We start from the raw sequence: 26567 nt of genomic DNA, 5'->3' as shown, positions 1-26567 counted from the left end.
CCATTTTTGCATGTGTATATCGTGTGGCAGGTACGATGATACTCTATGCCCAGGGAAGTCAAGGAAATCTCTATTACGAAAAGATCCTGGACCGACCGGGAATCGAACCCAGACACCTTCAGCATGGCTTTGCTTGGTAGCCGCGGACTCTAACCACTCGGCTAAGGAAGGCCCCCCAATGCGGCTATAACAAAACGTAAATTTTTCAAAAGATCTGAAATAATATCGCAAAAATATAAAAAGGCCAACATTCCACATTTACCCTCTCTACACAATAAAAATTTCTACTGAAATAATTTTAACTAGCTTGCCAAACGTGGCTAGCGTTTCTTCTGCTGTGAAACTTTTCAACAGTTCCAGAACAATCTACGGATTAGAGCGAAAAAATATGCCGTTGTAGTGCTCAATGAAACATTTCAAAGCGTTACTGACAGGCGGGCAACTTTATATATGATTAGATTACATTACTCAAGAGAAAAAGATCAACACAAGCATAACGCATGTTCGTTTGGCTTACGCTTTGCCAGCTCTCGCTGCTCAATAGGCTCACACTTTGACAGCAATGTCAGTTTTCGCGAATTTCTCTCATAGAAGCTGTTTCATATTTTCCAGATCAAAAAAAATCTAATTTTTTGAAAAAGAACTCAAGTTTTAATATTTTGAGAAATCGCGGGATTGATTCTGGTTGAATTGAAATAATCTAATTTAATGAAGGAACCCTTGAAAATTTCCAATTTTTTTGTAGGGATTTTTAAGGAGCTTCTAAAGAAGTCGAGAGGAAACTCCCAGATTAAACTCTTCGTAAAATCTTCAGTGAGCTACCTGATAATAGTTTGGTAAACACTGTGGGTTTTTGTTTCGTTCTAATGACTGGAGAAATTATTGGTATGGGGTGATCCATTAATTACGTAAGACAATTTTGACGGGTTTCAGACCCCCCTCCCCCCCATTGCAAGATTTTTTGTATGAAAATTGAAATGGCGTATGGCGTATTTGTATGGCGCGTAAGAAATCTCAAACCCCCCCTCCCCCCATAAACCTTTACCTAATTAATGGACGACCCCTATAATCCAAGAAGTAATGCATGTAAAAAATCAGTGAAAATCCCTAATATTTGAAATTATCTTAGGTACTCTGCAAACTTCATTGTGGAAACCCATTAAGCGTTTCGGGGGAAATTCCTCGGAAAACTATTTAAGGCAAACTACTGGTATCCCTGGAGTAAGTTTTGCTGGAATTTGAGAGGGAACACTCGGGAAAAGGCTTTCAGGTTACTCCTACCTAGTGCAATTGTTGGAAATGTTCTTTGTGAATAATTATTTCTGTAGGACTCTTTCGATAATAATTTGTAAAGGAATCCTTGAAAAGTGCTTGAAGGAGTTTCGAAACACAGACTTCTTTAATTCTTGTATTGTTGTCTGTAATTCTTGAACGGTTCACGAAAGAATGAATGCAGATTATTTAAGAATACGTTGTAAAAAATCGATGGAGGAATACCTGAAGAAATCTTTATAAGATACCAAGTATGTTCAGTACTAGAGCTACTGAGACAATTGTCACCCCCTAACAACATGCAAAAGTGTTTTATCCATTTCTTTGCGATTACAGGTCTAATCTCTGTGACACATTTGAAAGGCAATGAGGTAATTTAACTTCGTAGGTGTTTTGACGAAGATTTTTCAACATTCTGTTTACTAGATTTTTACTTGAAGTAGTGTCAATTTTCAAAAGTTACACTGAAAAAACGTGGTGTTCGGTCTCACCGCAAACGCATCTCCCATTACTGTATGCAAGGCGCAGTAAGATATAGCAGCAGCGCTGCGATGTATAATTCAATTTCTCTGTTTCGCCAATAGAAATAATAAACTATAGAAGAATAATGTCGCTGGTGTTCCTTTTGTTTTCGCTCAGAAATTAGGTACATAAGTGTCAAACTGCATACATTTTCGCGTTGACATTTATAGCCCCGCCTAAATATCTCCGCCAGCAAAAGATGTTCCGACAGCGACGCCAGCGACATTCTTCTTCTATGGTTTATTACTTCTATTGTTTTGCCCCAGCTAGCAGCAAGCAGCTCAACTGCATTTATGCAATTGCGTTGGGCTGCGTGATGCTTGCTGTCGACGCATCACACCTTTGTAATATGTTACACTCATCCACTACCTCTACCGTATATAAGAGGCACCTTTCTGTAATCATGTTAGTTGTAAGTTGTGATCGTTACAAGTAGTATCCCCCACCGAACAGGAGCACTGCCTCTCGGTGGTGGGCAATAAAACAGTATAGTAGAAGAAAGTCGTCGTTATTCGTCTGCTCCTTTGGGACCTAAAATCACCCAACGTAGGGCCTGGTCAACCCTGGACGAAACACGTGGTTTATTCAATAAAACAGTCAAGTAATCGCGCGAAAGTCTGGGTCATCCTTCAGTATGATATGTGTATCGTGCAAAAGTTTAGGGTCACCTGCTATGCAAACAAATCATTTTTGTTAATTTCCTTATCGATAGTTTATGTTTGTTTAGTAAATAATGAGGCGTACTTAGTTGATAGGAGATTTTACATGATTTTTGTAAGTTCTAAACTTTTGCACGATGACTGGAATGTCTATTTTATTGATTTTTAATTGTTTTAAATTGTTCTCCACTAAAATTTTGCAAGTCATAAATATTCAAAGAATATAGGATTACGGTTCTTATGTCGCATTGAATCTAAATTTTGATCGTTCAAATGTTGAAGAAATTAGCCATGTTTTTTATGTGTAATTTTCGAGAAACGTCACAATTTCAAGTAAAAATATAGCAAACAAAATTTTGAAAACATCTTTGTCAAAATGCATACGAAGTATACTATTGTCATATTGCCTTTCGAATGGAACTCTTTACCTATTTTGAATTGGAACTCTCTACCAATTGGGCTTGTAATCATGTGGACAAAACACTTAGATGTTTATAGAGGAAGATCTTAAGCTTTTGAACGGGACTGTAATTCTCGAGGGAATTCATGGATGAATTTCTAGAATTGTTAGAGGTATTCTTAAAAACACCTTGCGGTATTGTTGAGGACTCGCTATATAAATTCGAGGTGTACTCAGCTGTACTTATGGAATAATTCCTGTAGTGGTTATTAGAAAAACTCATTGAAGAATCATAGAAAAATATCTGGATGAATGAAAGTGAAACCCCAGCAGAAAGTATGGAGATTGCAAACATTGCCGATCATGTACCGATACTGATGGGATGGTTTTCTTTGATTGCGCTTCGAAATCAATTGAGAACAAATTCTGCAATGCCTGATAATAATAACCGAAGAAAATCTTTGACAAATTCAAACACAAACGTTCATTGACATTTCCATCTGCCCCTTCTTGCTCCGCCCATGTTTCGCAGCCTACTACGACTTTAAACTAGGTATACGCTACTAGATCCGATCGGTTGCTGCGGTGTATTCGCGCTTCCTGCCCGGACCTAAGCGCGCGCGAGAGCTACCAGCCGCTAGTCTACTGTTTACGTTCGAACCGCGCGCGCACTGCTACGACATTACGGCGGCGCCCGATCAAGCTCAATCTCAATATGACGGAGTTTCGCGAACGCGTTCGTACGAAAAGTTTCAATCGAGTGACAGAATGAAAAAAGTATCACAGTACAAATCGATTCACCAGGAATCGATCAGCATCTCGACCACGACCAAGACGACCCGGAGGGTGGTGCAGAAGTGCCACGCCGGTGTGCAGACCGATCGACTTGCTTCGGGTACAATACATTCTATCGTGATCTAGTTAGAACAGAATTCGATCAAGTGCCAATTTAGAACCCAATCAATACACAATGATCAATTTCCGTTTATCTTTTTTTTTCTCAGATACGATCCACTGCTGGGAGAAGTTGCTGAGCTGGAGCGAACGGCGACAGATTACGACCCGGTTCCAGGCGGAGATCCAATCGCTGAAGGATGTGCTGGAGGATTTGGGCAGCAAGGCGTTCGACTTCTCGTCGGAAGCCCACATACAGCTGGCCATCGATCAGCTGAAGGTAATTAATTATACACGAATGCATTGCACGCCTTTTGATAAGGGTCAGTCGGGCGAAAGAAAGTCGTTGTCGCGTCGTCGAATCGCTGTGTGGTTTTTGTTCGTAGGGGTGAAGGTCAGGCGATCAAAGTTGGCCCCGATCAGAGGGCGATATTTTCGTGTTCTGGTCGCTGACGGTGAAATTTAGCAGATGCACTTGAATACACATATAGCCGGGAATGGCTAAATAAGGTTTTTTCAACGAGAATGATAGGTTAGTAGTGGTCGGGTATTTTTACGATAATTAGTCAGTTAGTCGATGGCGTTCCCTAATGGCATACAAGTGAGGGGCGGCGAAACAAATCAAAGCAATTAGTAAATGACTTGATCGAATTCCTCGATCCCAGCAGGAGTCAAGTGCTCTACGATTCCGATCGGCGTTCGGTGGGATGGAGAGATTGTACCCGTAACGCGTGTGTCTATCTGTAGATATGATGCAATTGAACTCTGAGTTTTTGTAGGTGTGAAGATTAAACACTTGCGTCAAGGCTGGCTGACAGCCAAACGTGAGGCTATTGCTGAAAGTGAAACTTAACTGGTTGCATTTGTTTTACGACTTGTTATTTGCTTTTCATGGTTTATGATCAACCGCCTACAACACTACTGGCAACGTTAAGTGGTGACTCTAGTGATGGATGAAGGGCCCCAAGGTTGCTTGGATATTGAGTCATTACTACTGATAAGCGTCGGTGTTATGTTTCGCCCAATTTGAAGTTTTTTGTGTTACAATATTAGTTAGGATCGGTACTTCTTTAGTGATTTAAGCTAGTAATCAGAAGAATCTTGTATAGGACACATACCTATCAATAATACAGCATGATTTGCCGAAAACCGTGGCGTGCCGCTTTCGAGCTTATCCGCGACTCGTTTGAATTCATGGCCCACTTTGTTTCGTTGGCGTGAACGGAAATGCCAAACGATTCTATTTAGAAGCGATATTTAAACGTAAACAAGAACAGGGCTGCGTGTAATTGGTTCAAATTTTTCGTTTAGAGTTTGGCGCGCTCTGTTTTTCCATCATGGAAACTGATGAACAACAAGGTCATTATGCCGTTATGCAATACTGATTGGCAACAAAGAATCTTCCGTGGTATGCCCTATTCTCACCATAAACTCTACAGGGGTAAATATTGGTTTTATGTGATCATGTTACCATGATGAATGTTATCATTTTTGTAGCGTACAGAAATGAATTTGAAAATATAAATACATTACATTTTGATGATGTATTATAGTGCCAATTTGGTCAATTATAAAAATTGGCTCCCAATGCCGGACACAATCTAGAAATAGCTCGTACACCATCGAATGGGATTACTCCAGGAATAGTATCTCATAGCCAATTTAATGCATTTTCAACATTTACGAGAACAATTTGAGTTTTACCTATCTTGCAAGATGTCCATCACAAATCTCTTACATATATGACGAAAAATAACACATTTTACGGCGTTGTTCTGAATGTTTATTTTTTCCATTTTTTTATTGAATTTTTATATTATGATCGACGCAATCCATGAAAAATGAATGTATTTTCAGACACTGGTGCAAAAGTTACAAAGATATCAGATAACAAAACTAGTTGTTCGAAATTGGGGGACAGGAGGTGGTTGACCAAAATTATAGTTTGTCCACATTTAGTCCAAATACGATCAGTGAATCAAATTGTCAGCAAAACAGACAAAAACAACCAACAAAGCAAGCTCGCTCACAACCGTTTGTGCCAACCGTTGCGGATAGGGACACAATCAAAAGCAAAATTGTCATGACAGAGCGCAATATTGTTGCAACCTTTTCAGCTCGCGATTGATCAGTTATTTTAAACACAAAACTAAATTTGTTTTATGGATGCTGTTCGATAATGCGTCAATGTTTACCAACACGGAGAAAGTTCTCGAAAATTGCAATGCGAAGCCCAGAAAATCGCTGCGCACGTGGTGATCGATCATTGTCATATTCTTTTCAAGTGGTGATAAACTGATGTTGCGGTATAAAATTGTTGCAACAAAAATAGGAGATTACAATGTCTTTGTTGCTGAGTGTTGGGTGACAATTGATTTACTGAATACGAGACAAAATACAATCATATTTTCAAATTATGATTGTATTCAATCACGATTGCGTGATCCTATCTATTTTGCCATATTCAATTACTAATTAGGCCGAAATTTAAGGCGACGCGTCAATCTTTTAACGATTTTCAAACATCTTCTTCTACTTCTTCTTCCAGGCATTACGTCCCCACTGGGACAGAGCCTGCTTCTTAGCTTAATGTTCTTGTTAGCACTTCCACAGTTATTAACTGAGAGCTTACTATGCCAATGACCATTTTTGCATGCGTATATCGTGTGGCAGGTACGAAGATACTCTATGCCCTGGGAAGTCGAAAAAAATTTCCAACCCGAAAAGATCCTCGACCGGTGGGATTCGAACCCACGACCCTCCAGTGGCGTAGCTAGGGTTTTAGGGGCCCGGTGCGGAGGTAGATTTGGGGGCCCCTCAAATAGAGGTTTGCAAAATATGTCTTATTAGCTTACACATACCTACATATTTTAGTCAAAAACGTTTAATATTAAAAAAACGTGATTCAAAGGTCAAAATATATTCTGCTAGTAAAAATTTACCCATACGAGGACATAGCCAGGAAGTTCGTCAAGGAGTAATTTTTGATGTTATGTCTTGTGGAATCAAAAAATATCTATGAAGCAATTGCTGCAGAAGTTCCTATAAATTTCTGTTTTAAAGGATCTTTAAAGAAAAATATCTTTATTTAAGAGATTTGCAGCCCGAGGCTGGCTCATCACTTTCTTTGAAGAAATTCTTGGATAACTTTCTGTATGATGTACGGTGTTTAGTAGTTTGCTTACGGTTATACCTAGATGACCGCTTTAAAGGCTTGTAGAAAAATATCTCAATTCAAAGGAAAATAGCTGATGAAACGGCTCTATTTTAGTATTGCGCAAATCACTGAAATTGTTGTGTGGTTTTTGATGCAGATCTAGGAGGCAATCAAGACGAAATGTTTTATAAACTTTTGGAATATACCTTAAAAAAACATGCAGGAATTCTTCTGAAGTAAAAATATTTTCCTAGAACTCTGTCAAAATTCCTGAAATTTGTGATTTTTTTTTTTATTCTTGAGAAAAACTTCTTATGACAGAAGTCTTGTAAGAATATATAAAAAAATCTTGAAGAAACTGGTAGAATCTCTTAGAAGTTTCTGGGAATATCACTGCTTTTATCTTTAAGGACTTATTGTAGTAATGAATGAATCCATGAAGAGCTCCCTGGAAAAAATGAGGGACGTATTTAAAAGGATTTCATATTATCTGAGAAATTCAAACTTCTAAGATAAATACCAAATGAAAATACTTAGGAAAACCACGGAATTTCTTGGCCAACGGTACGCCAAGAAATCCTTCCAGTGATTTTCAGATGGCTCCTCAGTGGAATTTGTAGTTAAAACCTTGATAAATTCCGAGGATGATTTCTGTAGGAGTTCTTGAACGATCCTTGAGAAAATCTGGATATAAATTTTGGGATTTTCCGTGGCAATTTCATTAAAAATCCCTTAATGAATTTACAACCATATAGGAAAGCTAGATAGATTATTACTAGCAATAATATAGTGTATTTCTTTCAAAAATTATTAGAAAAATCCTACTGGCATAGTTTAGTATGTACAGTTTCTACATGAAAGCGCTGGAAAAAGTTCCTTGGATTTGTTGCTTATGTTTATTCCGAACAAATAAAGGATGTCTGCAAAAATTCCTGAAATAATCCAAAATGAATAATTGAAAATATGTTCTCGTTTTTTTTTCAACGAAATCTTAAAGAAATCTCTGGATACGTTTAATAAAAAATAATGAAAATTCCATGGCATAATTTTATATAAAGTATCAGGAGAAATGTTTTAAGAAATGCCCTGATGAGTTGTCACTTGAGAATAAGTTTGGATGATTTAAAAATAAAATCTGAAAGATTTCAATATACATTCAACGTTTAAAATAAAGAAATAAATTAAAATTTGTAAAATTAAATTAATGTATTTTATCTGTTTTTGACATTTTTGTCATTTGTTCGAAACGCAACAAAATAAAAAGTTGCTGTGAACTGTGAAAAACCTTGTATATCTGCACCGAAAAAAAATCTTAGCAGTAAAGTCTTTTTTAATTTATTTGTTAGTATATCATTCCAAACATTACATTTATTTCTTGTATCTAGGTGTTCTGTGTTAGACAACACTATCATCCTAATTAGGTAAAAAACAAATTTTGGATTTTATTAACATTTTGTTAACAACATATTACATTTCATTTGCCGTAGCAGTTCAGATTATTTACAGGTGAGTTGATTTCACCTGCTTATTAGAAAAAAAACACGTTTTTAATCTACTTAACCTAACCTAACCTAAATATATAACGCATTAATCGTCTCAATAGAAGATTGTAACGATTTTTGCCTGAAATTATTAATTATTTTATTTGACATTTGTTCCAATGTTTCAACATTGGATAGTCTATGTAACTCATTGGTACTATACCAGGGAGGAAGTCTCAGAATCATTTTCAAAATTTTATTTTAAATTCTCTGCAGAGCTTTCTTCCTGGTATTACAACAGCTAGTCTATATTGGTACAGCATGCAACATGGCTGGCCTGAATTTATGACATTTATGATACAAAACATAAGACAACAACAACCTTAAAGAAAAATATTTTGTGTTGGTCTTAAAGCAAAGAATCTTGTCTGTTTTTTGAACGAATTTAATTTAATTTCATATAATAAGAGCATTTTTTTCCAAAAATTATATTATTAGAGAATAATTCTGAAAAAATAAATTAACTTGTTTTCCATATGAGAGTTAAAGTTAATTTGTTACATTATTTATTTTTTCAAAAGATGAAGAGGGTGTGTGCCTCTGTGGAATAGATATTCATAGAGTATCACTCAAAATTATTGTTTCTCCTTAAAATTTTAATAAATGGACCCATGGTATTCATTTTTCAATATCATTTTTATAAAATTGATAAGCTTGTTTTTGAATTTAATCTCAATATAAGGTAATTGTAATATATTTATAAATTGAGTGCAAAATATGTGTTTGGCGAACGAGAGAAAGCAAAGACTGTTTGCTGTGCGAGTAGAATAAAAACTATATTTCATAGGACTACCTAGGATGTTTATATACAATTTCGAGGCCAATGCCTCTGATAGTCAAAAAACAGATTTCAATAGTCTTTACAAATTGGGGTACAATTGTTGAATTCAAACAGTAATAGCCAAATGGGCTTCTATTGTGGCTTGAAATAGTATCACCGATCGGGCGAGATGTTGCGTCGTCGTTGTAGCATCGACGATGATGATGATGATGCTACATGTGCATTGAAAAATCCAAAAGCATTTCAACCCATTAATAAGTCCTCAAACAGCATGGAAAAGGTCGCTTAACATGCACAGCGAGGGGACAATATAGAGTTTTTGAAGGTATACTTTTAAAGGAATAATCAAAAATTATCTAGAGAAGAAACCAAAATACTATTTCACATTCAATTCTAAACTGGTTGATTTTCCATTGGATTTAAAAGTCAAAGATCTTTCATCCATATTCGGATCTAAAAAATACCTAGAGATTCTAACCAAAAAATAATTTGAAACTAATTGAATTCAAATAACTTATTCAATTAATTCGAAAGAGGAGGACATTTTCAGCGCAAAGAGGACGCGGGGACATAAGAACAAAAAGGAGGACATGTCCTTCTAAAGGATACCGTCTGGTAAGCCTACCTTAAGGGGGCAGGATCCGTCATTGATTTCGGAATTTTCAAAAGCATTTTTTTCGTTCAAAATCAAAGAAATTATCAGGAAAATGTGTTCACTGCCCACTGTTTCACTGTGTTGGGCCCAGATAGCCGTAGCGGTAAACGCGCAGCTATTCAGCATGACCATGCTGAGGGTCGTGGGTTCGAATCCCACTGGTCGAGGATCTTTTCGTAAAGGAAATTTTCTCGATTCCCAGGGCATAGAGTATCTTCGTACCTGCCACACGATATACACATGCAAAAATGGTCAATCGGCAAAGAAAGCTTTCAGTTAATAACTGTGGAAGTGCTCATAAGAACACTAATCTGAGAAGCAGGCTTTGTCCCAGTTGGGACGTAATGCCAGAAAGAAGAAGAAGAAGAAGTGTTCACTGTATTCTTTCCTACAACCGAACCACATTTTCATTGATTGATTTCGTGTTTTGAACAGAAAAACTGCTTTTGAAGTTTCGATGATCACGATGATTACGATGAAGGAGCGTTGAACGTTAATATTTTTCGCGCCCTCCGTAGTGGTCTCGGATTTAAAAGAAAATTTATATTTGCATCTGCTTAAAAAGTCGACCTAAAGTCGTTGGCTTACTCATTCTACATACTTCTAAGAATATCTCGAACATTGAAATTTGAACAAAATGTACACCTTTAGCATTTGACTCATGTATATACTATTGAGAAGGTATCTGTCAAATTTCTAAAATGAGTGACAATTAGAATGGTTAATAACGTAAGTAAATATATACAGGGTCAAATTTCACCAATGCTCCAAATTTCTTGAGGCCTACAAACTTTGTTCGATTTGATTGGAAATCAGAATTCATGAAGTATTATATAAATATAAATAATTATGAATCCAAAGCCGTAATTAGACTCAACAACTTCAGTATCTACATCAGGGCCCCGTTTTAGAAGACTCGGATTTCTCATGCGTGCTATCGATTGAACAATATAGGAAATAACTTACAATACAAATATTCGTGTAGGTCCCTAAAATGTGTAAAATGTGGGATAGATTTAGGTTGGGCTGAGGGCTCCGGTAGGACCGTGACTGTGGGCCCCACATTTTAGGGGCCCCCAGTCACAGTCCTCCCGGAGCCCTCAGCCCACTCTAAAATATTAAAAATAAGGGATAATCAAGGGGCCCCTGAATATCGCAGATCCAAGTCTGTTTGTCATGCTCAATTTTTTTGGGATCTTACAAATTGCCAGTTTCTAATAAGCTATGTTGGACTTTTAATACTATGAGATATCCGTACTGCGATTTTGGGGCCCCTAGGAGCTCGGGGCCCGGTGCGGACCGCACCCACCGCACCCCCCTAGCTACGCTACTGCGACCCTCAGCTTGGTCTTGCTGAATAGCTGCGCGTTTACCGCTACGGCTATCTGAGCCCCGTTCAAACATCTCTATTTTTTTAAAAAAAAAAGGCGTGCATATTTCATTCTACACAAACATTACTCTCCATAATCTTTTCTTCTAATACACCATCATGATTGGACAATGATCTCTCAATTGTTCGACTTTGTCCGGTATTGGGTGTTGTGCGTTACCGGGGGATCTCCTTCTACTTCTGAAATTATTTCTTGTTTTCATTGTCCGGATGTTTTATCCCATAGAAATAGTTTTAACGTACATTCTTTTAACTTTCTCACGAGAGATTGCCATACACTCTTAGGATACCTATTGTGAATTAGAAATATTTCTAAAGGATTTGTTCCTAATGTTTCTTATGAGATTTATTCATGATGTAATGATTGGTGTTTACTAATACCAGTCAAACCAGTAATATCTCCCGGTATTCCTTTATAAAAATTGCCAATAAGTATTTTCTCAATATTTACTTCAACGATTATTCAAAACATTCATCTAATGATTTCATAAAGATTTCGACCAAAAATTCTTCGGACAATACACCGTTAATTACTCCGAAAGGCGGAAAACCACAAGTCAGAACGCCAAAATGCCGAAAATACCATAAAGCGGAATCTCAAAAGGCCGAAAATACCAGAAGGCAGAAAAACCAAAGGGCAGAAAGTTCCGAAAAGAGGAAAAAATCAAAGGCAAAAAGTTCCGAAAGATGGAAAATGAAGCAAGGGAACATGATAGATTTTGAAGCGATTTGAGGGTGAGGTGAAGGACACCTCAACCCACGCCCCAATTGAAATCCGGCATGTCCCTTATGAAAACTCATAAATAACCTTGGAACGAGATTTCGGTCTCCCTAAGACCTTTATAGACACTTTTACGCTTCTCACATATCATTTAGGCTGTTGTAAGAGTGTGGCCATAATGGTTTCTAGGGGAGAGGGGCATAATGGATTTTGAGGTGATTTTAGACGGAATTTGAATATATGATGGGAAATTTGGGAGAAAATAAGATCTTGGATATAAAAAGGTTACACATAATTGTATAATCAACTCAAGTCCTACGTCTCTACTAGAATCCTGCATGCTCCCCTGAAAAGTACTGTAAACGGCCTTGGATTGCGATTTTACACTTCAGTATTTTCTGCAAAAAAACATTCAAAAATTGCGTTCTTGAATTCAAGGAGGGGGGGGGGTCTACGAAAGTTTAACTATGCATGCATATGGTTTAGGACATAGATTGGGCAAAACTATGGAAAATGGGGGACGAAAATTTGGAATCCTCTATAGTCATAATTGCGGCGCGGGCATTGAGGCCGATTCTGCCTTCCGGTCTTTTCTACCATTCAGTATTTTCTACCTTTTGGTACTTTTCGGCTATTGTTGCTTCCGCCTTTCGTTTTTTCTGTCTTCCGGTGTTTTCCGCCTTTCGGTACTTTCTGCCTTTTGGGTTTTCTGCCTTCTGGTATTTTCTGCCATTCGGTTCATTCCGGTCATTCTGCGTTACGGTCCTTACGGTTTCATAGAATTTTTCCTTCTGATAATTCCGGCTTCTCGGCCTTTCGAAGTAAGATCACTACTTCAGATATGATCCCTACGATTCCTGCAGAAATCTCTTGAGCATTATCTGAGCGAGCCTTCTTTTTCTTTTTTAACGTTACGTCCCTACTGGGGCAGAGTTTGCTTTTCTGCCTCTAATGCTCTTTGAGCATTTTCACAGCTTACTTGGTCAAATACTAAACGATTCTTTGGATGATTTGTCCAGGTTTAAAAATCAAATAAAAAATTCCCTCCTTCAAGGCTTTTATATTTGTTCAGAAGTTCTTCCAAGAGTTGTTCTATGAAATTCCCTTCAATTTTAGTTATATCTTTGATAATCCATTTTTTCTGCGGTTTTTCAGTATATTTTATAGAATTACTGCAGGGAAGACTACAACAATTTTTATTGTTTCTTAAGAGAATCATATCAAATCCTTATTATACTGCTTGAAGCTACTCCAGGAATGGAATTTGTACTCACGTGTGTTTCTTCGTTTCCTCTAGAAATTAATCGTTTTAAATGTTCTAAGATAACTTATCGAACGTTTTGAGATTTTTTTTAAAATTCATTACGAAGGGATTTCAAACACTTAATTGAATTTTTCTTGATGTTATAGAATTTTCAATGTTTCGAGAATTATATAGGTAATTTTCCTCATTGCACGTTTAATAATTACCTTCCATGATTTTCTTCTCTTGATATTTTTCAGAACTGTTTCAAGCATTTCGTTCTAAGCTTTTTTTTCTTCCTGAATTTCATCAGATTTTTTCAGCAATATTAAAGGGGTTTTCTTCAGAAATACTTCCAAAGATTGCTTTAGAAATCCTTCAAAGATTTCACTCAGGATTTATTGGAGGGATACCAGAAAGAGTTTTTAAGTAGCTCTTGAAAATTTTTTTTGGAGAAACTGATGGACAAATCCGAGGAATCACCTTCAAAGATCTTTGAGACAATTTCTTTTAGAATCTCTGGTGAATCTACTGAGCCATCCAAGAAAATAGTAGAAAAATAGTCTATGGAGACCCTAGACAACATCCCGTAAGAATGCTCATCGAACGCATCTTCCGAAATCCCAGAAGGAATCCACGTAAGAATAATTGGAGAAAATATTAGCGTTACTTACGAAAGGAAGAACATATTGGCGAAATTACCCGAGAAAACTACTAAAATAACATTTGGATGAATTTCTGGAAGAATCTTTGGTAAAATCTGCGAAAGATTTGTGGAGGAACCACCGTAGGAATGCCTTGTGCAATTCCTAGAGAATTAATCCACCTGGAGAAATCCCTGTAGCAATTTCAGAAAGTTTTTTTCTGTCAAAATTATTGAACAGGGTCCTGTCGGATTATGCACGAATAGTTTATTCTCTCCATAGCATAGCATAGCATAGCATAGACTGACTGTACATGTCAATGGTTGCTACTCCGTGATTGATCCGAACCGGTAAGAATTGCACTTCGATCCAAATGAATAAGGGATGGGATTTTCCGCATACTCTCGAAGTGCAATTTTAGCAGCTCTCATATTATTGATCAATGACGGCGCCGGCCGAGTCCTTAGAGTCAGTTGGGAAGGGTAAGGAACGTTATTGTGTAATGATCGTTGCTTCTAGAGACCGAGAATACCTCTGCATCTCCACAATCATCACGGGACAGGTGTGGTTAGTGAGGGAGGAAAAAGATCTGGGAGTCACCTTTGGTCGGTGATGCAATCCATAGATTAGGAGGGAAAATACGAAACTTAAATCTAGTGTTGCATTTTTGTATCGCAGTAAAAATATATTGAAAGTAGTTATAAAAAAGTCGACATTCATAATATCGAACTATTCAAAGGTTATTTTTAGTAATGACGAAGACAGAAAGGATTGTGTATTTTAAAAGTGTATGTAACAGAAATAAGGGTATTGTCGATACATGTAATGACGAACCATTCAAAGTATGTTTGAAAATTAAATTAAAAAAAAAGTTAAGTTAAAAATGTCTTACGTCGACATTTATGATGTCGAACTATTCAAAGGTTATTTTTACCAATGACGGAAACATAATGGTATATTAAGTTTAAACGCAACGCGAAAAAGTCGACACTTGTTGTGACGAACCATTCATAGCTTGTTTGAAAATAAAATAAAAGCTACTTATATCATCGAAAAAAAAAGAATTATCATAAGCATGAAACGATCTCACCAGTACTTCATCCTATGCACGAATAGTTTATTCTTTCCAATTGAAAAACTCTGTAGCATTTCCTGCAGGAACTCCCAAAGGATCCCAAAAAAAACGAAGAAGTATCATTCTGGCTCGAATTTTATTTTTCCCTCAGTGCTCAATAGAGTGATGCAAATTTCGAAATTTTGGCTCCCCTATGCTTAAACGATTCAAATTATGGTAAATAGCATCCTCCCAAAGTTTGAAGTGATTCGGAAGAAATTTGACTGTGCACACGTTATTTAAATTTTATATAGAGATTACTATGGGAAACGCTAATCTTATGTGTTCAGCCCTCTATCTCTTCGTCATAATATTTTATGGAAAAGTGAACAAACTCTTCTAATGTGAAATCCTCCCAGCTACGATTCTTCAAAGATTTTATCAGCGATTTCACTAGGAAGAATTCTCTCAAGCGTTGTTCTGAGGAATTCCTTTGATAATTCTATAAACTACTTTGAAAGTCCGGTATTTTTTGCATGATTATTTTGTGTTATTTTTATCAAAATTCTCCAAAAAAAGTTTTCCTGGAACTCCTCCGAGAATTTCTTTGGGATATTCTCGTAGAATTACTCTAAGGCTGAAATCGTTTTGAATTTTGGTCATGATTTCCTCTAAAAATTTTCTAAGAAATCCTTCGAAGTTTTTCTTTCAGAATCTTTAGTAGGAGTTTTTTTTCGAGATTTTTTCAGGGTTTCCTCAAGTTTTCAGAGATTTCACTAGAGATTAATCTAGAGATTGCTTAAAGAAATCTTGCAGAGATTATATGAAGATATTATTCAGGACTCAATGGAGAAACTTCTGAATAAATCTCTATGGTGGCTCCTGAAAAAAATACATAGATCTTGCTGGAACTCCTCGGAAAGCGCTTTTGTGGATTATGGAAGAATTCGTGTAATTGGTAATATGTTCATAGAATTTCCTGGAAGAAACCAATAATGAGCTTTTCGAACAATCTTTTTAAATATATTTGACGAAATTATCCGAGGAATCTATGAAATGAACTACTGCAATAATTGCTGATTGCATTTCTGTTATAATTTTGGAGGAGTTTATTGAAGACTTTCTTCAAGTTTTCTTGTGCAATTACTGCAGGACAATCTATAGTATCCTTGAACGACTTTTTTCAGCATCCCTGATTGAGTTTCTGTAGTAGTTCCTGTAAAAATTAATGAATTTATTGCGTAATTATTGTAGAAATATGAGAATGGTTCCCTGGAAGAATCTCTGGTGAAATCCAGTAGAAGTTTTTAAAAGAACAATCATTCATACGTGAGAACTTGTGGAAAAATAGCTATTCCTACAGCAGTTTCTGTAGATTTTCTAGAAATATTTTTAGAGAAAATTCTAGACAAATCTTTGTAATAGATGTTCATAGAAATACTTTAATGAATTTAATGAATAACTTCCTAAGGAACTCCTGGAAAAATATCTTCTTTTTGTATGATATTCCGTAGCTTGATCTTTTTTGGATGGGAAATTTTGTCGTCTTCCCAGGACATAAAAAAGCTTCGCGTGCGCGACAGTTTATACAAATACAAAGGAAGCTATCAGTGAATTGCTGAGAAAGTGCTAATAAGACCATTGCACGCTGGATCAGAGTTCGTGAAAAGTTCGTTTTTCAGTTTTCGATGTCTAAACGTGATATTAGGAAGGTGGTGTCTTCTGAACAGTTGGAGGATATCTGTATTATATCACTATTTGTGATCTCTCCACTCAGCAGTGCAGTATAAAAATATGTTGTAGATAATGATACTTGAAATTTTTTCTCCTATGACACCAACTTTGTACAAACGTTTGTTCAAGAGTTACAGAGCGTTTTGTATGAAATACTCCTAAATCACATTTTTAGAATAACTTTTTCTTAAACGGTTATAGAAAATACGTTTATTTTATCTAGAAAGTTGTCAACAATCGAAAAACGATTGTTTTTCTTCACGATTGTTTTTCTTCATCTAAAGTTATAAACGATTTTAGTTATAAAACAATCACTTTTTGTTACAAAATACCATGGAAAGCGGCAAAAGTGGCAAACTAAACAACTTTCATCTGAAATATACTCTTTTAGGATATCGATCAGGCATTGTTTCATTTTGTTCCATCTTGTTCCAATACTAATTAGAAACTACAATTAACTCTCCCTTACTCGATATTCCGTATTTCGACATCGAGTTAGAGAACCATAGTAAGTAGTGGTTTTCATGGCTAACTCGATGGTCCCTTGGAACGCAGTTGCACTGCATTCGTGCTCTGTAACTCGATACCTCCCAATATCGAGTAAGGGAGAGATGACTGTACTGTTAATGGGCCCATTGAAGGAATTTTTATGAATAACTTCAAATAAAAAAATATGCTAACACAAGTGTTTGTAATTGAAAGTTATTTATAATTTAAGAGCATCTCTATAGGTATTGCTCTTAAAACAACTGCTCTCAACCAAAGCAATAAAAGTTCAAGAGAAAGTGGGTGTGAGTAAGGAGGAGAATGACAGGTGGTCAAATGCGGCATACTTTTATTAACAAAATGAAACAATGACTGACCGTTAGTCACAAATAGTATCTTTTAGATGGAAGTTGTTTGGTTGCTACTTTTGCCGCTGTGACTACTTTTTAAACTAAAATCGTTTATAACTCTAAAAGGAGAGGAGACAGAAAGTTAATGTCTTGAACAAACGTTTTTACAAAGTTGGTGTATGAAAAGAAATAAAAAAAACAATCATAATTATCTACAACTTTGCTGAAGATTTGAGCAAAATTTATGTTTTGCTGCTTTGCTTTTATATTTTTATATCAAAATTATGAGATAAGCTCAAACTCATCAGAAGACACCACCCTTTCAAAATTAAAAAACGGCCGTTTTCCGGCTCTGAACCAGTGTGCATTGAGTTGTTGAGCGGGCTATGTCTCAAGTGGGACGAAAAACTTGGACAGTGTTGATGGGCCATGTCAAAGGCAGAAAATTGATTACCTATTAAACTTTGCCCTTTTGTGGAATATAGTCCAAATTCAGATCAACTGAGTTGAAATTTGTTCATATAAATTTAAATTTTCTATTAACTTTCTGTGAGAGGATGGACGATCTTTTGGGTATTTCGACAAATCGTTCATACCTCATGATCCAAAACTTTTTCGTGAACTCTTTCGAAGTTCAAACCGCTTCAAACTCACAGTATTTGATTAACCCTCTAATACCCAAATTTATATTTTCGATCTAAATATCATTTTTCGTTATCTAAAATCGTTCTAAACACGTTAAGCTTTCAGGATACTTTTAAAAATATGAAATTTTTAATTTTTTTCTGTGATATTTTTTATTTTCCGTGTAATTAACGGAAAAACAGGTTTAAAATTATTTTAATACCACCAAGCTCTTCTTCTGTAATAGGTTGGTCGTAGAAAAATATAAAAGGTTCGCATTTTATTATTACACGTTAAATGAACCCCAGGCATTTCTAGGTTATATAGGAATACAATTTTTCAAACAATTTTCAAAAATAGAAAAAAAGTTTCAAAAGTCATAAAAAACTTGTCTTATATGCATGTTATGAGTCAAGGTTAAAGCCACAAATAAAATCTACGAAAAAATACACAAAATTCCAAAGTGTACCCCGTCTAAAGGCGGGGTTGGGTATTAGAGGGTTAATTTAATTCAAAACAATTTATAAATAACTTAGATCAAGTATTTCATTTTGTATGAATAAAAAAGCCAAAACATCAAGTCGCAGGATCATTTTGTCATGTGTTTAAATTTTTAAGTAATCCGGAAAACAATCCGTGAGTTAGGAAACTGGGTTTGAACGGACACTCTGATTTGATCACTTTGCTATTTAGCCTTAGTGGTAACTAGTCTGCTTTCTGATCGTGAGGACGAGAATTCAATTCCTGGTTGGATCATTTTCAAATTTTCCATTATGATTTTGCTCAACAATTTTACAGGTTGTTCGATAGGGAACTGTGCGCGCGAACGGCAAGATTGACTCTATGAATAATAGGTTTCATTAAACAAAAACTTTATAAATGCATATATGATTCATTGCATAACTTATTTCATTATCCTTTAGTCCTATTTGGTTGCAAATATTAGAAATGCAGGTAAAACAAGAGACATTATTGTAATGCCCTTAGAAGTACTTTGAGGTTTCTGCGTAGTCTATTTTTAAAAGTTTTTTAAGAAGTTGTAAAAACACTGACCAAAGTTTACAATCCAAATGATTTGTCAATAAATTTATAGGAATACAAGTTTATTAATTTAAGCGGGCGAGCTAAAAATTAGGTACGATAAAACTTTTTGCCTGACATTCTGCCATAAGATACGAAGATATGAAAAACGGCGAAAACCCAAACTTTCAAGCGATCCAGTACTAATCCATATTCTTTCTATCCCCACCAGAATGAACGCAAGGTGCTCCAGAACCAGCGGCCCAAGATGCTGACCATGAATGCCGCCGTGCACAACTGGGTCTCGGCCCAGGAACAGCAGCGCAAGGAACTGCTGGACGATTCGAGCATCGACGCCCAGATGGAACAGCTCGACCGGGACAAAAACTTCACCAAATGCACCAACCAGAAGTGCGGCGCCTGTTACGATTGCCTCAATGAACTGCGCGAGGATTGCTCAATCAATCGGGACCTGAAGGACGGAATAAGCATGCTGTACGCCACCTGGGATGAGGCGGAAGTGAGGTATGTAGATTTGGTTCAAAGTTCGCTGATCAATGAGTCAATATATCTAACGCTTCAATCATTCAACAGGATAAGGAACCGAATCGAGAACCTGTCCAGTTCGATGATGACGTGGAAGCAACTGGAGGACGGTCTGAGCGATTTCAAAGACATCCTCGATCGGGACCGTGGCAAACTTCAGGGGATCGAAGGGGCCCTGCAAAGCGGGGCCGGGAGGACTGACGAAATGGTCAATAGTGTCAAGGAAGTTGTCAAAGCTCTGTCCGAGAAGGCTGAGCCGCTTTTTCAGGTGAGTTTCATCGAAAGTCAAACGTCGCCAGATTCTAATGCGAGCGATCCGTTCCAGGAGCATGATATCGCCGTTCCGGTCAATCTTAAGCTCTCGTCGAGTGGGTCTCTTTCTGATAGTGGCATTTCCGATGGTGGTGGCATGTCTGATGGCAGTCTTTCTGAGCGAGAGAAACGATTGAGCGCACTGAAGAGGCTGGTCAAGCAGTTGGAAGTGGCCCTCGCTCCGGGAAGCGAAGCCATGCAGACGATCACCAAGCGGCTGGAAATGGCCGAGCACGATCTGCGCTCGCTGCAGAACACCTGCCGGAAGATCATCATGAACGAGAAAGGCGGTGACGAGGGCGGAAGCAGAAACGGTGGGGAGAGCGATCGGGGCGAAAGTAGTAACAATAATGATGCCAGTGTGAAGAACAAGAACAAAACCAAGGGAAGGTAAGTATCGAAGCACGGTGCTCCTTAGCTTGTTATTATTTGAAAAAAAAAAAACATCCATTAAATCTGTGCTCATCAATCGTTTTCTGTCAATAACGCCCGTTTCAAAATTATGTTCCATTTATGGTATAATTCCTCAAATTCAAAGGAAATCAGAGATATTGAAACGGGTTTTCATTCATCGTGATTACCAGAAGAAATATACCGTCGAAACGAACTTGGTTCAAAGTTGGTTTGTTTAGTGGTTTATAACCTCTGAACGAAGTTTGAAATAAGAAGATCGACAAAATTTGAATTACGTGTTGAATGTAATTACAGTACAACGAGGCGTGTTTGAATGAAGACATATTTCTCAATCTTCTACAAATATCTTTCCACCGCAAGACAAAAATGCAAAACTAGTTTTAAGTAAGAATCGTACTTTTCCTTCTTATCTATGGATCGCATCACCGACCAAAAGGACTCCCAGATCTCATCCTCACAAATAGAAACCCTTCCCGTGTTGATGATGCAGATGCAGTGGTATTTTCGGTCTCTAGAAGCGATAATCATCACACACAAACATTCCTACCCTATCCCTAATTGATGGTGAAGACTTGGCCGACGCTGTTATTGATCAATAATATGAGATCTGCAAAAATGTGAACTTCGTAAGCGGAAGTTCCATCCCTTATTCATTTGGATCAAAGTGCAATTCTTACAGCTTAGCTTAGCTTAGCTTAGACCTGGGAGGGAGGCACCGATACTACACACGAAATATGGAACAACGTTTGTTTGAACTGCAAGATAACTCCAGCTTGCCAACAACAATCAAGGCAGGCTTGGGGAAAATCGCTAGTTTTCTTTTGTTGTGTGCTTTTGATCTTTCCTGACAAACATGGAGAAAGGGCCACAGTTTTCTATGCACTAAATATTCATTTTCATTGGAAAAAGTAAAACGATGGGTTTTCAATGCTTTATATTCAATCAGATTGAAAGGTGCTCACGTTACATTACTTGCATTGTGTGCATGGATTCATTTTCATTCACTTTAGATGAAAAGCGAAAATGTGTTCTAATCAGTTACGCGCTTTTTTCATGTTAGTCTAATGTTTGAGATCTGGGCTCACAGTGACAGTTCGTGACAGCGAAATCCCGGCTCACTATGACGTACATAAATTTTGTATTGGTTTCTCCCTCCCAGGCTTAGACTGACTACACATATCAATGGTTGCTATTCCGTGATTGACCGAAGTCAGTGAAAATGCACAAAGAATCAACTAGAAGTTCGGCTGGGATTGGCCATAATCTTCTTCAGTGTGCATAATTCAGTGCCTCTATTTATACAGGGTCAATAACGGCGCCGGCCACGTCCTTGCAGTCAGGTGGGATTGGGGGAAGGAATGTTAGTGTGTAACCTTTGCTTTTTGGAGACCGTGTTTGCCTCTGCATCTCCACAAAGGTTACTGGGAGGGATGTTTGTTAATGGGGAGGATCGTTGGGTCATAGGATTCACTTTGATAAGCGATTAGACCATGATAAACAATGATTTGTGAGATATATACATGCTTATACGTAAATATAATATTTTCATTTGATATGAACAATTTCTATGTAGAGGAAAATTATGCCGACACTTGAGGTGACGAACCATTCAAAGTTTGTTGAACAAATACCTAAATGTAACATTCCTACAGCTATCAGGACGAAAGCATGTGTTATTATATTTTACTCATTTGAAAAGAAACAAAAAACTCGATTGGTTGGGACATCATAGAACACTCTTATTCTTATGCCGACACTTACAGTGGCGAACCATCCAAAGTTTGTTGAATAAAGTGAACCTTTCGCAAGTCTACACTTGTAGTGTCGAACCATTCAAAGTTTTTTAATTACAAAAATAAAGGTATATAAGAGGTGTTCTGAAAAAAAAAAAAATGTTAAACATAAATAAATCATGAATCAGAGTTTGTGTCGACACTCACAGTGACGAACCATCCATAGTTTGTTGAAAAATCATATTTACATCCCACCATTGTAACGATTGAATGTGCAGTCATACATATTTTATAGATTAGAAATAGTAGCATGAAACGAGCTCACCAATTGATCCGTTATCCTTGACTGAGCAGCCACAATCCACTATCGGCTTCACTCGTTTGCTCGGCTATAAAAAAGCACTCAGGAAAAAAAAAATAAGCGCGCGACCCAAGAAGAATAATAAAAAAAAAACTGTTCGGGCTTTCTTGACGCACTGCCCAGGAGCAAGCGTCAAGGTCGAAGGATCAAACAGAACTAACCGATCGCGGCACTTTTTCAGTTACTCCAACCGAACTCACCGATCACGCCACTTTTTCACTTACTAGACCAACGCGCGACATGTTTGATCCTGCCCTCGTCGCTCGCCCCGGCAAAAGCAAGAGTCAAGGTCGAAAGATCAAACAGAACTAACCGATCGCGGCACTTTTTCACTTTCTTCAACCAATCGGATCAAAGTGCAATTCTTACAGAACAGAAAGTGAAGCCAGTAACGATAAATATGTGTGTAAACATATTGCACTCATATATATTGTGGGGCACATCCATCTACATTCCCATCTGGGAATCCATCTTCATTCCCTACTTCTTAGCAGTGATGCCACATACACAGATTTATCTCTAATTACACAGATTTTTTCTTGTTCTTGCCTACAGATATCTGTGATCACAGATCACAGAATTTTGAGTTCAAAAAGATTTTAGGATATAACACGAGTTTAGGACATGGATGTGGAAAGAAATGCCATTACTCTGTTTAATTTTCTAAAATTCGTAAGTATTTCAAATATTTCGAAACAATTGTGCATCTGTTTCTCACTTTTAGTAGAGTAAGTTCAAATTTAAAATTTTTGACATGCCAAGAACACCCAACATACGTTAGCAAATGTTCTTTTTGATCTAAAAAGTTGAAATTTTAAATTTTTGTGCAACACAGATTTTTACCAAGATTTTTGTAGGTCGGCTACAGATAAAAATGATTTTTTCAACTCAAAACACAGATGAGATTCGAAAAAAATGTGGCAACACTGCTTCTTAGCGCGCGAATGACACACATACACGCGCATACTAAATGAGCGTTGACGACAGCATCACTCTGACTCTTTCATCTCTCGACCATCGCCAGTGTAGGTTGTGTTTCTGTAGGTCCTGCGTTGGGCGATTCCAGCGGAACAGATTGGCAAACTCCACATATATTAATAGAATTAATATGAAAAAAACTGATGTTAGTATGTCACGGCTTGAGAACGGGCTAATGAACTTACATGAATCTTTCGCTGTTGCATTTGTCAATAGTTTAGACAATTTGTGCGAACAAAAAGCTTAATGAGAGTCTCCGGAATAGTTGATTGATAAAAACGGAAAAAACTAATATGCCACGTTGTACGACGGCTTTGTATAGCGTTTTAAACCCGTAACCGACCAGCATACGGGAAAAAGTTCAAATTGCTGTTATTTTGGCAATTCGTGACGGATTGCCTTTGTTTTAGTTCGAATGGAATCGTCAGGATGTTTAGTTATATTGGAATTTTTGGAAACGTCACCGGTTCGGAGTTATTCCGGTGGGTCATTGGGTCAAGTCGGATGAAAAATAATCCAACTTCCTTTTCAATTAACTTTTACTAAACTAATTGATATAAATCTGACTCTATTTTAATTTGTTTCTATAGTTTCGGCTACGGACGTAATGTAATAACGGGCATTTGGCATAAATCCATTTGGCATAAGGTCATTTGGCATAACGCCATTTGGCATAAAGGATATTTGGCATAACAGCCATTTGGCATAACGGTCATTTGGTATAATTTTGAACTATGTGAAAATAAAGGTTCATTTGGCATAATATCAAACCATCTGAAAAGTAAGGGTTATTTGGTATAATAATTCAGATACTCCTTTTTTCACATAGCACTGTTGTAATATTACGCAAAAGAATAGGCCATGTTAAAAAAGAAGGGCAAATTCCTATATAGAAAAATAGCGCGTCATATCGCTATAACAATAACCCTCGTAAGAACACCTTATGTTTGAAAAAAGGGTAAATCTAAAGGGGAAAGGGGATAAATATCATGACTAAACAGGATAACAGAAGATGAACTAGGGTGTCAATCAGTGACGCAATATTTCTTAATTTGAAATTGAAAATTGAAAACAAGGTCTTGACTTTGGAAAACAAAAGAATAAAATGCAGCAACATTGCTGCTACAATTATCTTTTAAATAACATCTCGTGTTCGAACGAACCCGATCAACCAGTGCACACTGGTCCAGGAAGCTAATTTAGGCGGACATGAGGGTTTCGTCTCGATTAATTGATATTAGAGCCATAGTTGCTTCTGAGAATATGTTCAGAACTTTCAGTACTACAAAGTGTACGCATCAACTTTTTTTACCGTGATCGCAAGAGTGACGTATACGCCAACTTTTTTATTTTAACGAATCGTGAGTTGGTATGTTCAGCAAAGTTGTGGCAAATGATCAGAGTTGCTTAATATCAGTCGTATCAGCGTATGGCTGATTCACTAAAACTATCAATATCTGTAACGAGCTATCAATATTACTTTGTTTTGGCAACCAGTGATGCGACATCACTCTCTAGAGCATAATCTATTCGGAATGAGTGATCACGTGGCAATTCTCCAAGCTAATCATGTTTTTCAGTGACACATAGTTTCAATTCATCTGCAGCATTATCAAAAATATCGTATTGAGAGTTGACATTTTATTTGCTTAATTTAAAATAAAAGTTAACCCATCAGTGATATTCTTAGTCTATCGCTATCTATGCATTGGTGATGGAGTAGACATGATATTGATGTGATATAGAATGATCCGAATTGTATCGCTGTCGGCCTGTACAAATCAGAAAATTTTAAGCGTTGATAATGACAGCGAGCAGCTCTGCAAATGATCATAGAAACAACTTTGCTCGGTTTTGATTAAGAGCCGAGATAATTGAGTATTTGTAATAAAAAATCGTTTTTCGCTCTTAAGTGTTTTTTTTTTTAGTTTTATTGGCCTACTATGTTCAACAAAGTTTTTATACTGAGATAAATCCATATTTATTGATTTTTCACACATGCTCAACTCACAAAAGTCATGGCTATCTGAGCACATCAAATCAAAGCTAAAACGTGTATTTATATATAAACTTAACTTGGAAGCTTCTGAAAGTAATTCATCATATATTCCTCTACCGCTATTCCGTATATTCTTAAGCGGGATCATCGGGTTAGAAGTCGTATAAAATACATCTACAAAGTTTACAGTCGAATTGAATTCGGTGGCATAATTTAACCGGAATCTTCTGATGGATTTTTACCGCATTTATTGTGCTCGGCGGCTTGCCGAAGAAGAGTATAAATAAATTATTATAAAACAGATGCAGCTGTTACTAAAATAAAACGGCAATAAAATGCTAAAATCTTTAATTTAAGTATGTACAGAAAATATATTGAAATTATGCCAAAAGTCCGTTTTGCCAAATGACCCTCATCTTTCACTTAGTTAAAAATTATGTCAAATGTCCGTTATGCCAAATGACTGTTATGCCAAATGTCCTTTATGCTAAATGGCGTTATGCCAAATGACCTTATGCCAAATGGCCCGCTCCCTGTAATAACTAAGTTAGACAATGGGACTAGCATTGGTCTTGGGTATTTTTTCGGTTATTTCAGGAACCTCCGTAGAACCGGCACAACATAGGCCAATTTTATTTTACTTCGGAAATGGTCAATTTGGGTATTAAATATAATCATTTTGAAAATCAGCTCAGACCTGATCGAACAAGATCATTTTAAGGGTACTAGCCACCTAGAAATAAAATAATAGTGAAACGGTTGTATAACCGTCTCATAGACATCCCAAGTTTGTGTTTAAATTAGCGCCTGCGAGGTAGGCAACAAGATAAAAAGTGCTCGAATCAATAATGATGAAATGATGTACAGTAGAAGGGATGGGAGTGATATTATAATGGTAATAACGACTCGTTGGTAATACTTACCCAGGAAACCCAGAAAGAAAAGTATACAAAGGAATATTTCATCAAGAAAGAAACCGGAAACTAAATCTGAGAATGCCAAAAGAATTAGGGGTCTTTGGTCGGGGAGAAACTGAAGTCGATCTTTCCCGTTCAGACCGCCGAACTAACAAGATCG

At 36.9% G+C, this 26567-nt stretch overlaps 1 protein-coding gene across 4 annotated transcripts in view; it reads left to right on the top strand.

Moving 5' to 3' along the window:
* The window catches only part of LOC5569804, an 818297-nt gene that overhangs the window by 777568 nt on the left and 14162 nt on the right, over window positions 1-26567 (top strand). For all 4 annotated transcript variants that reach the window (XM_021848005.1, XM_021848004.1, XM_021848003.1 and 1 more), the window contains 4 exons: window positions 3858-4027; window positions 19380-19672; window positions 19742-19961; window positions 20019-20395. In XM_021848005.1, the coding sequence (XP_021703697.1) occupies window positions 3858-4027; window positions 19380-19672; window positions 19742-19961; window positions 20019-20395 (1060 nt within the window). The remainder of the gene's footprint in view (window positions 1-3857; window positions 4028-19379; window positions 19673-19741; window positions 19962-20018; window positions 20396-26567) is intronic.

This window comes from Aedes aegypti, chromosome 2, assembly GCF_002204515.2.
Source record: "Aedes aegypti strain LVP_AGWG chromosome 2, AaegL5.0 Primary Assembly, whole genome shotgun sequence".
NCBI lineage: Eukaryota > Metazoa > Arthropoda > Insecta > Diptera > Culicidae > Aedes > Aedes aegypti.
The sequence above is the reverse complement of the archived record's forward strand: the minus strand, read 5'-3'. Positions and strand labels throughout refer to the sequence as shown.